This window comes from Limulus polyphemus, unplaced genomic scaffold (assembly GCF_000517525.1).
Source record: "Limulus polyphemus unplaced genomic scaffold, Limulus_polyphemus-2.1.2 Scaffold955, whole genome shotgun sequence".
Lineage (NCBI taxonomy): Eukaryota > Metazoa > Arthropoda > Merostomata > Xiphosura > Limulidae > Limulus > Limulus polyphemus.
The window spans coordinates 257,343-267,860 of NW_013666565.1; the positions used below are offsets into that span (position 1 = coordinate 257,343).

The following is a 10,518-nucleotide window of genomic DNA, read 5'->3' on the forward strand; positions in this document are numbered from 1 at the left end:
AAGGCATTAAGATATAAAATTTTGAAAGTGCGTTTGAATCCATGCACACAAAGACTGGCTGTCAGTTATGAAAATTACAACAATAAATGCTGTCTTTGATGTATACACGAATGCAAGAATCTAGACCAGAAAGAACAATTTGGAATTATTTGTTCAGTATGCAGTAAGTGATTCTATTCTGGTAAGAAGTGATGAAAAGGCATGCATTGAAAATTAAGAAAAGGGAATAAACTTTATGGTGAATATATTCTGGTGTTTACTGAAATTAAAGTGTTGGTCATTGTTTGAATATTGTATCTTCTGTGTGAGTGAAAAAACTTTTTGTTATTCTCCTTTTTATTTGTTATCCACTCATCATTTTCCAGATTATTCTTTTTATCTCTTCCTGCTACTCCAAAGCTTTACAGGTACTTCTTGTTAATCAATTAAAAGAAAAAGTCTGGCCTTATATGAACATTTACAGACAAATTACTATAAAGTCATCAAACATTGCATTTTTGAAGAAAAATAAATAAATATTTAAGTATTTAAAACTAATCAATATTTTTGTTTTCAAAGATAGAAGTTTAACTTGTTACTTCAGCAAACTATATCACTTTGTTCCAGATGCTAGTTGTAAAGTACACTTTGATTGCAACATCACTATCTCTTAACAAATATGGATGACAACTATGATCCCTTCAAAAAGAGATTTTAAAGTTGACTGGTCCAAGGAATGAACATGGTAAAGTACGAGTAATCTCACTGATTTAATAAGATTGACAAAAATAACAGTTTACCAAATGTGTCCTTTCTTTTTCTAAACTAGGCATTCGTGTTTAGATTCAATAATAAAAGTAAATGTTTTATGACTTAAGAATAATTATTACTCTTGTCAAATCAACATTTACACTACTTTCTTAAAACTTAACAGCATCTCAGTTAAAAGGTAGACTAATTAGTCTGACTCTCTAGCTGCACCTCTCCTCCATAAGTGTTAGATGCATCTGGGGTTAAGAATGTTCTGCTGTCATCAAATGCTGCTGCAGGCTTCTTCAAGTCTGCAATGAAGAACACCTAGAGATAGATTATTAAACATTACTGATTTACTTCTCTTCCAATAATAATACAGCTCAGAAAAATACAGTGTTAAAAAATTACTAGAATATTAGATTAGTAGGGGTTGTCTTGAGTATGAACCAATTAACGATAGTATAACAAGGGTTGTTTACATTACTAGGAACACTATAAGATTTTTAAGGTGTATAGTATTTAGTACTAGTGACATAAAAGTTTTATAGATGTGACAGAAGTACAGTCAGGGGTCCATGAAGGTACTTTGAAAGGTCAACAAGTTATGTCTGAAAATTTAATAAAAATATGATTTATAGAATAAAAAATAGTTTTTCTAAAATTAAATTTATATGGATTAAAACATTTAATTTTGTAATACAGCTTTTCATGCTCACAGAATCATTTTTTTCAAAATGAAAAACCTCAACAGGTTTGGAGGTTCACAAAAAATTTTGAAATTAAAAGAGGTCCTCAGCTTACTAAAGTTTGAGAACTGCTGTTCCAAGACATTTTAAAGTATCTACATGATATTACTAGTAAACTATGAATAGCTATCATACGGTCTTGAAAATATACAATATCTTTGTAAAGTGAAATAAATTACCGTAAGTAAGAAAACCTATAACAAGACCAGATAAAATTTCAATTTTGAGTCATATCAACTCAGGTAAATGGAAGCTTTGGATATCATTCATCAACAAAATCTTTATATCACATTAGTTAAGTATGTACATCTATAGGAAGTTTTACTACACTCAAGTTTATACTATTTTTACTGCTACAACTAGTAATATGAAACATGTTAAACCACATCAACTAAATGTTCATAAGGTTGGTCTAATGGACCTATTCTGTATTGGAGAAAGTATGTTGACTATAATTCCAACTTTACTACGTGTATTAACATGAAATGTGGCAAGCTTTAAGTAAAATGTTCAAGTTTATTTTACACAAAAATCAGATGTGTTACAAAAGTATTTATTATGAAGAATAAAAATACTTTTGTCCATTGCACAGTTTGCATACTGCAATTGTATAATCTCTATAACCTCTGAAATACATATCTACAATTTTCTTCACAGTATTCCTGAATGTTGTATCTAGTATTTCCTCTCCTCTACCACAAATTCTCTCTAAATTAGCAATGTAGGATAAAATGAATAGATGATAACTCTGATATCAAATACATAATACCATGTTGAATGGCACTCTGTAAAAAGGTTGTGGCATGAGCACATAGGGATAACAAAATCGATAATTCATATAAAGCCTTATAAAGTTTTGCTGAGTGACATTTCTTACCATTTCTAAAGAGACTGATACAGCCTGAACTACAGTTTTCTGCTAATAATGGTATGAGTTTTGTAGCATTACATTATCTATTTCCCAGTACACATTACTGTAAGGAAAGATGAACAAACCATGGATGCTAGAGCTGGCTGAGAAAGTAGATAATTTTAATCATCTTTCATGATGAAAGAGTATAAAAGCTGTTATATAAACACACACTAAACTATACCGTATCTGATGGTAATGTGAAAATCTTTTTCAAAAATACGAACAAGTAATATTGTTAAGTTTTAGATATATAATTCAGTTTAAAAAATATTAATAACAAATATAAATAAGGCTTGAGAACTAAACAAACTATAGAAATTTAAGCGTATACATACTACTAGGAGTGAGACAATTATCCCAAGAAGGAATCCAGACAAAACATCACTCCAGTGGTGTTTGTGGTCCACTACCCGAGAAAGTCCAGTATACCAAGCAGCCAAGAGCACAGCTGCCTGCAGAAATGGTTTAAGCAAACTGTTTTTTGCACATATCAATCTATACTGGATGTATATCTGTTGCAAGAAGAGAAGTTTGGTTTTCTTGAATCAAACACAAATTGTTTGTTCCACAATAATGTTATTTTATTTATATATATATATATATATATATATTTTTTTTTTCAAATGTTTTATGACTATTCAGCTAGTTTGTAACATTTTTTCCATGCTTCAACAATACAACTTTTAACTATATATCCCAAATATTTTTAATAATAAAAGAAAACATTGTGGCTACAATTTCAACTACAGTGGCATATAAATATATAATCAAATCACTGTTAAAATTCTTTTAAGTTTAGGACAAAGTAAACCTGTACATGCTCTTTATCATATAAACTTACTTAGTTAAAAAGAAACAACGTATAGATACTTACTGCCAGATAAACCATTGAATAAGCTGAGAAGGAAGCATGACCTGAGGGGAAAGATAATCTAAAACAAAAAAAAATTAAACATAAATTTTGTTTATTAATAATGCCCTTTACAACAAACTGGTGATAATGTTATGTATTAAACATACACACATATTATAGTCCAATTTTAAAGTAACTACATGAAAACTAGTAGACATACAAACTTTCATATTCAACTGATATCAACCCAAAATGTATCTTAAGAATCAAGAAATGTACAATAGTAATACTCTGTACCTTCTTTTTAAATGTTATATTGAGATTTAATATATCTCCTAATGAGTTAGAAGATTAAGATTTTGAGGGAAAAGAAAAACATACTTAAAAAAAAGATCTGAAATTGTGAAAAAAATTTTTTTTTAACTTCTCAGTGAAATTATAGAAATTTATATTGTGGCTTTGACTTTCAAACAAGAAGGGTAAGAAAACAAAGTTTGTTTGTTTCAAAGCAAATCCATATTGGACTATCTGCTGTGTCTACCATGGGAAATTGAACCCCAGAATTTAGCATTGTAAGTCTGTAAACTTACCACTGATCCACTGGGGGACAAGAAAATAAAGAGCAAGTAATGTAACGTCAACTTTTCCCATGAGTTATTTATTTGTTTACTAGGTAAAAATGTAAATCACATAACCTTAAATAAAATACAAGAGTATTTTGGGTTTAACAAGCAAGATAATGAATATCATACACAAATGTAAAAAAAAAAAAATAATTTTTGATAATTACACCAATAATTGTCAAAATTTATAATGTCAACCATAGATTTAAAGTTGACTTAAAACAGAACATTTAGAACATTAATTTACATTAAAAGAAAGTACAGTGGTCCAGCACTCTAGCTAGATTGGGTAACAACTGTTACTGTATTAAAACAATCTAATAATTTGTTAAATATAAGTATGATTATTATAAGTGTAGTGTGTGAAACTTTCTTTTATTTCCAGTAGGGCGAAAATTTCTTACAACTGTACTTCACATTTAGCCTTTTGGCAAATATTCATGAAACATTAACACAAATTTGAAATACTTTTAAGAATGAAACAACTGAAAATGTTTATATACCAAAATGCTACAGAGTTTCTCAACTTTCATACACCTTCAGAAAGCAAACTATTTAATAATCATACTACTAGCATTAAGAATTTCATCATTTTTATTCAAAACTATTTTTTTTGTTAATTTGTTTATTTTAATACTTCTTTTAAGATCAGTTTCTTTTCAACATTTAATACATTATGTTATTTCAGTGGAGCTTTAGGCAGAGTAGACATAGTAAGTTTGAGAAGTTTAATGGACTGCAACTGCCTATTGAAAGAAACAGAGACGATGTTTTCACTTCTATTCTGAGGCATTCTTCAGGTCTCAGTAAAGAAGCCAAAACACTGTCTCCTTTTCTTTCAACAGGCAGCTGCAGTCAGTTCTCAAACCTACATCTATTACATTATACATAAACCCTAAATCATAATTCATTTTTAAACCAATTTTTTTTAAATGCTTAACTCATTAAATGACTAGTGAATTTGCTGTGAGAAACTTTGTAGTTATTTGTTGGCAACACTTTTAATTTCTGCATACTGACAGTTAGTTGCTAAACAAAAGCAGTTAACAGCATTAAAAGTACATGCACTTCTACCTTAATAATTGTTTTACAGTAAACAATTAAACTAAACTAAATTTATCTTGTGAATGGCACTAAAATGTAGAAAATAGGAGACTAGCAACTTAAATTTATATTATAACCAGAGAAATCTAAAGGCAAAAATAACAAAAACTATCATCAAATTAGTTTTAGGTAACAGATAAGTTTAACCCTAGAGCTTTATGACAGTTTGTTAAACATACCGAGCTTCGCGAATCTTATTTTCATCACTTCCTGTGCACCTATATTCTGTAATGTAGCTATGGTTACAGTCTGTTAAAGACATGTCTGGCTGACACACATCAATAAAGTGTGGTCGTAGGCGACCAATGCTATACTTGGCAATGTCTGTTGATAGTTGTGAAATACAGGCTCCAAATGCAAAAACACCCACAGTGCGATACACTTGCCACACAAAACATGAAATGGAAAAGCCGCATATAACTTTTGGTTGTTTGTATGAAAGTTTATATTTCTTGCAGATAACAGCTTCTGCAACCGTCATCTGAAAAACAGCAATTTAAACCATGTTAATTAGTTAACTCAAACTTTCTTAGTTATTTCAAATACACTAGATGTGTATAAAACATTGATTTTATTGTCTCCCCAAAACATGATATGAAATAAGAATGACGTATTAACTGAAATATCAAAATTACTTTTAAATTTATATCTGTTTTCTCTTCATTGACACAAGTCAAAAAATATTTTAAAAATATGTTTTTCCTAAAGCCAGAGTAAATATAAAATTTCCATATGAAGTATAAAACAAAAGATCAGTTTGTACTGTGGTAAAAATTATTCATGCCATTCATCTGGCTAAATCTGGATAGAAGAAATATCTAAAAGTGAAATATAAATTAGAAACCATACTTGTAGTCTTTATTTTTTCAACCACTTTCTAATAGAGCTTTGCACTTGTTGTAATTTGATAATAAATTACATTCAACTAAAGAGACATGGATATTCTTTGACTTGGATAGTCAGACTAATCAGGTAATAATAAGAAACCACAATTTCAATTCATTAATTATTTTTGTAAGTATAACACTAATTGATCAAACTGAATAACTTTGAATTAATTTAAAGTAATAATGAGAATAACAGAATAATTAAAAAGCAGTACATATCAGAAACACTAATTTTTATTCATTGATTATTTTCCTGACATTAATTGAATTGTAATTTCAGTTTACTATTTTAATTGACATAAATTGATGTTCATAGATAATCAACTATATTCATTAATTAGTTAATTGCCAAGCTCTAATTAATAACCTTCCAATCATTAACAGTTAAAATGTGAAATGTACAACTTTTAACATTTATATATTCAGTAAAATTTGTTTACAATAATCTAGCTCATATTCCCAAACCACAACATAAACAATTCATACTATTGATCAAGTGTAAAAGTGCTAAATATTCAATTAAACTAAATGAACAGTATGTTCCATAAATCATCAAGTTCTTAATTGTCAAAGCCAAGATCATTCAGTCAAAAGTCAGTATGTAATATAATTTTCATCACTGTTTGGAAATGTTGCAAAAAGATAAAAATCCATATGCATTTTTAGTTTTAAGATGGTTTAGTATTTCTATGGATAAAATGAATTACAATGATCAGAAACTACAAAAATTAAGCACAATTTTAATACTTACTACAATAGCAGGACCTAAAACACCCACACAATACAGTGTCACATTAGAAATAGTAGAGTCTTTATATGGGTAGCGAATTGAATCATCATCACAGAAAAATCCTCTTTTGTAAGGGGTGGCAGCAAAAAAGAAAATTAGAAGGGGGATTCCAACTAAGAGAGAGAAAGAATGAAAAGTTAGAATAAAGCTTGTCATATTATTGCACACATACATGTAAGAAGTACAGGAAAAAAACAATATATTTTATTTTTTTGCCATAGTCAGATCACGAAAAGAATTTATATTAATGATGCAACAGAAGTGGAAAGCCAACTTTGTTGTTTGGAGATTCAATCAGGATATGAATAATAGAATGTTACAGAAACTCTTACTTAACTGTGTTGAAGTTAAGTAGAATAATGAGACTTGACACAAGTAAAAAACAAAACAAAATAAACAATCTTTATTAAGTGTAAAGCACAAACATGGTGTGTGTATGTGTACTTGCAAGATACTTACATATGTTAGATGATTGCTTTCACAAGATGTTTTCTCACATCAAGATCATCTACCAGACTGCCAAATAAATGGTTCATAGTTTTTTCAATAAACATCACATTTATCCAAAGCAACAAGCTCGACCAAGTGACTGATCATTCTTATTACACATAGTTGGACTGTATCCTTTAAATATTATCTTAACAATCTTTGAAGGTTGTTACACAAGGTCATATTAAGTAATGTTCTTCACAGGCAGTAACAGGTGTTACCTATTTCAAAAATAACAAAGAAGTAAAAGTAACTTGAAACAAGATCAACTTGACAGTTTCCTCAACCACATGTTATGTGAAAACTTGCATATATTCACAATAAAGAATCAATTCAAAATAAATATAATAACAGTACAAGAAGATAGAAACACATGGAATATTCAAATACCATATTTTCCTGTCTTTCCAACTTCAGGTTTGTCCCAAGCCAACAACTGGCTTTAATTTTCCTACCAATCAGCTTTAAAATTGCATGGGTCAAGAACTTTGTTAAATCTTTCAGTCTTCTAAAAACATGTCACATAAACATCATTACCCTTGAACAAAGATTAAAAATAAGTGATACAAAGATGCAACACCTGAATGCCCTTAAACAATGAATGCCACACAACTATAAACCCTATAAACAAAGACATTTTTTTTAACAAAGAATAATACATAACTTGAAAAATAAACCCTTCTACATAAAATACTCTTCAATAAAGAAAATGAGCCAATTTAGATATCTAACCAGCATTAATATACAAATGCATAGAGGTACATAATTAATCAACTTTAATACAGATTGCCTATGGAAGTAATTAAGTGAAAACCCTTTAAACATAGATGAATACTCAATACATATGAACAATGCAATATAAAATGAAAAAAACAAACAAAACCCTCTAACACAAATACCATAATTATAGTTCAATTACACTAAAACACAACAGCATTGTAGAACTGAATGGCTTTCTCAATACACATGCAAAAATATTCAAGTCATAATTAGAGTGCAAATTAAACCACTAATAATGAAAATATATATATTTATATATACATGACAGCACAAACCTTTTCAACTAAATTACAATAAATGAGTACTTTGTAAGAAAGGTGCATCATGCATCAAAACCCTCCAACCAATAGGAATTCATCACATGCCCCCCTCTATATTCAGGCACAAAATTCTTTATTCTTTGATTAAGCAACCAATAGAAGTGCACCAGGAAATTGGGAAGGAAGAGTGGAAATGTGTATTGAGGTGAGTATCTATTGGAAATACACTTTTAGTCAAGGAAAATGTTAACTTCCAATACAATTATTCATCTCCATGCACAGATTAGCTAGAATCCCATGTTGAAATGGTGGAAGGGCTGGTGCAAAAGTTACCTAGATGATCCTCCTTTCAAGAGCATCAAAAGGAAGCCCATGAGGTGCAACACCCTATGGCAGGAGCACCATAGGGGCACACCCATGGGAAACTGCATATCATCTCATCTAGGGCATACTCTTTGCCCGAGTGAAGGATTGAAAGAGATGAGAAGCCTGAAAGGTGTTTATCTTGGCCTGATGTGTAATTTTGGGTAAGTATACCCTGTGAAGCAACACCAGCTACTGGTGGGATCTAAATGTAGAAAAAAGGGTGAGGAAAAATATGTAAATGAATACTCACACCCATTATGGGTGCAGGGTCAGTTGAAGAATGACCATTGGTGAAAGTCTGTATGCTACTGGAGACAAGAGAGCCAGATGGTGGAGAAATTTTAATGTGAGATGAATGAATGTGGGGTAGTCTGCATGACAGCCTAGAAAAAAAGAGAAGGGTTAGAGAAAACTGAAGAGAGGAGAATTGAGAAAACATACAATCATAAGCCTTCAGAGGAGCATATACGAGACTTTTGTTCTGGTGGGTCCAACCTGTAATGGGGAAAGGAGAGAGCCCCCAGATAAAGGATGAGTCCCATGTATGAAAGGACAGTGAAGGTAACCACAAAGAGGAAGAGTGTGACAAAACACTGAGTGGCCTGTACAGAACAAAAGCATCTGTCCAGATCAAAATTAACACCAAAAAGAGAAACAGAAGGAGAGAACATAGGAAAAAGGGAGTGACCACTGTCTCTAGCCAAGGAATACGAAGGAAGGAAAACTGGCTAAGATGAAGAAGGGAAGTGCTAGAATGAGAAAGAAGGAGAAAAGAGTGGCAAATATATGTGAACAATGGCAAGTAGGAAAAGGACTAATATATCTAGGGAGAGCAGAAACATCTGTTAGAGGTTCAACAGCAACCTGGGGAAGAGCATGGAGATCTACAGTAATAATTCAATCAGGTGGGGAAGTGGATAAGAAAGGAATGAATGAGAGTATGGAAAAAGCCAGAGAAGAAATTATTCCGTGACATTGGAAAAGGCGGAAGGTGAAGGAAAGGCTACCTGAAAACCTGAGATAGAATAAACACGCAGTTCACGTAAGAAACATCCCATGACAGTGTAAAAATATGTTATAATGTAATGAAGTCAAAGGAAATGGTGACAATGAGACCTTGGTGATAAGTACACTTCATACATTAGCACACAGAAGTGGTACATGGGTGACAAGATTGGGACAAAGGGACAGTTATATAACAAGGGAGGTGGACCAAACAAATCAAACATGCAAAGATAAAGGGATGTCATATCTCAAGGAAAGAGCAATATCTAACAGTGGATCAGAAGGGATGGAAAGTTGGGAAAGGGAAGAAAGGGCCGAGATGCAAGGAGATGGAGTAATAGAAAAAAGGTTGGGAATGTTTGTAAAGGGCCTCCAAAGGGACCCTACAAGGTCTCCAGCCAAGAAATATGAATGAAGGAAGGAAAGATTGGCTAGGATGAAGAAGGGAAGTGCAAGACTAGTCCTGACTGAGAGCATAGATAGCCAGGGCTGAGCAATAGAGGAAGGTTAGGAATGAAAGGTGTGGCAAAGCAACAAAAGGAAGAGGAACAATGGAAGACTAGCCATGGAAGACAATGGAACCAATCCATGGGTACGATGAAATCATGTCAAAAAAAAACAGCCAGCAATAATGTGAAATGCCCCCAGAACATGACAGGTTATAAAACTTACTTGCATGGATTAGCCCCAGAATTGTCTTAACATTATTAGCTATATGTGCATGTTAAGGAGCAAGGAAATAAGATTTAACATTATCTACTATAAGTACATGTTACAGAGTAAGTAGCCACAACTAAACACTTACTATGTGTGACATAGTATAGAGTAAACAAATGTCTAAGCCCTATTATATAATTGAATGTGAAAGAGTAATTAACCAGATCTAATCATTATAACGTATATGGACATGTTAAGGAGTGATGAACTAGGATGAAACATTATCTACTTCGATGACGAGGAACCCACTTTG

General features: G+C 31.4%; 1 protein-coding gene across 1 annotated transcript in view; it reads right to left on the minus strand.

Annotated features, from left to right (window-relative positions):
- Positions 1-736: 736 nt before the first annotated feature.
- The window catches only part of LOC106461424 (putative phosphatidate phosphatase), a 17,792-nt gene continuing 8,010 nt past the window's right edge, over positions 737-10,518 (minus strand). The window contains exons 2-6 of the mRNA XM_013921244.2: positions 6,610-6,761; positions 5,151-5,452; positions 3,266-3,323; positions 2,727-2,903; positions 737-1,056 (exon numbers count right to left, since the gene is read on the minus strand). Coding sequence (XP_013776698.1) covers positions 934-1,056; positions 2,727-2,903; positions 3,266-3,323; positions 5,151-5,452; positions 6,610-6,761 — 812 coding nt within the window. The 3' untranslated portion in view covers positions 737-933. The remainder of the gene's footprint in view (positions 1,057-2,726; positions 2,904-3,265; positions 3,324-5,150; positions 5,453-6,609; positions 6,762-10,518) is intronic.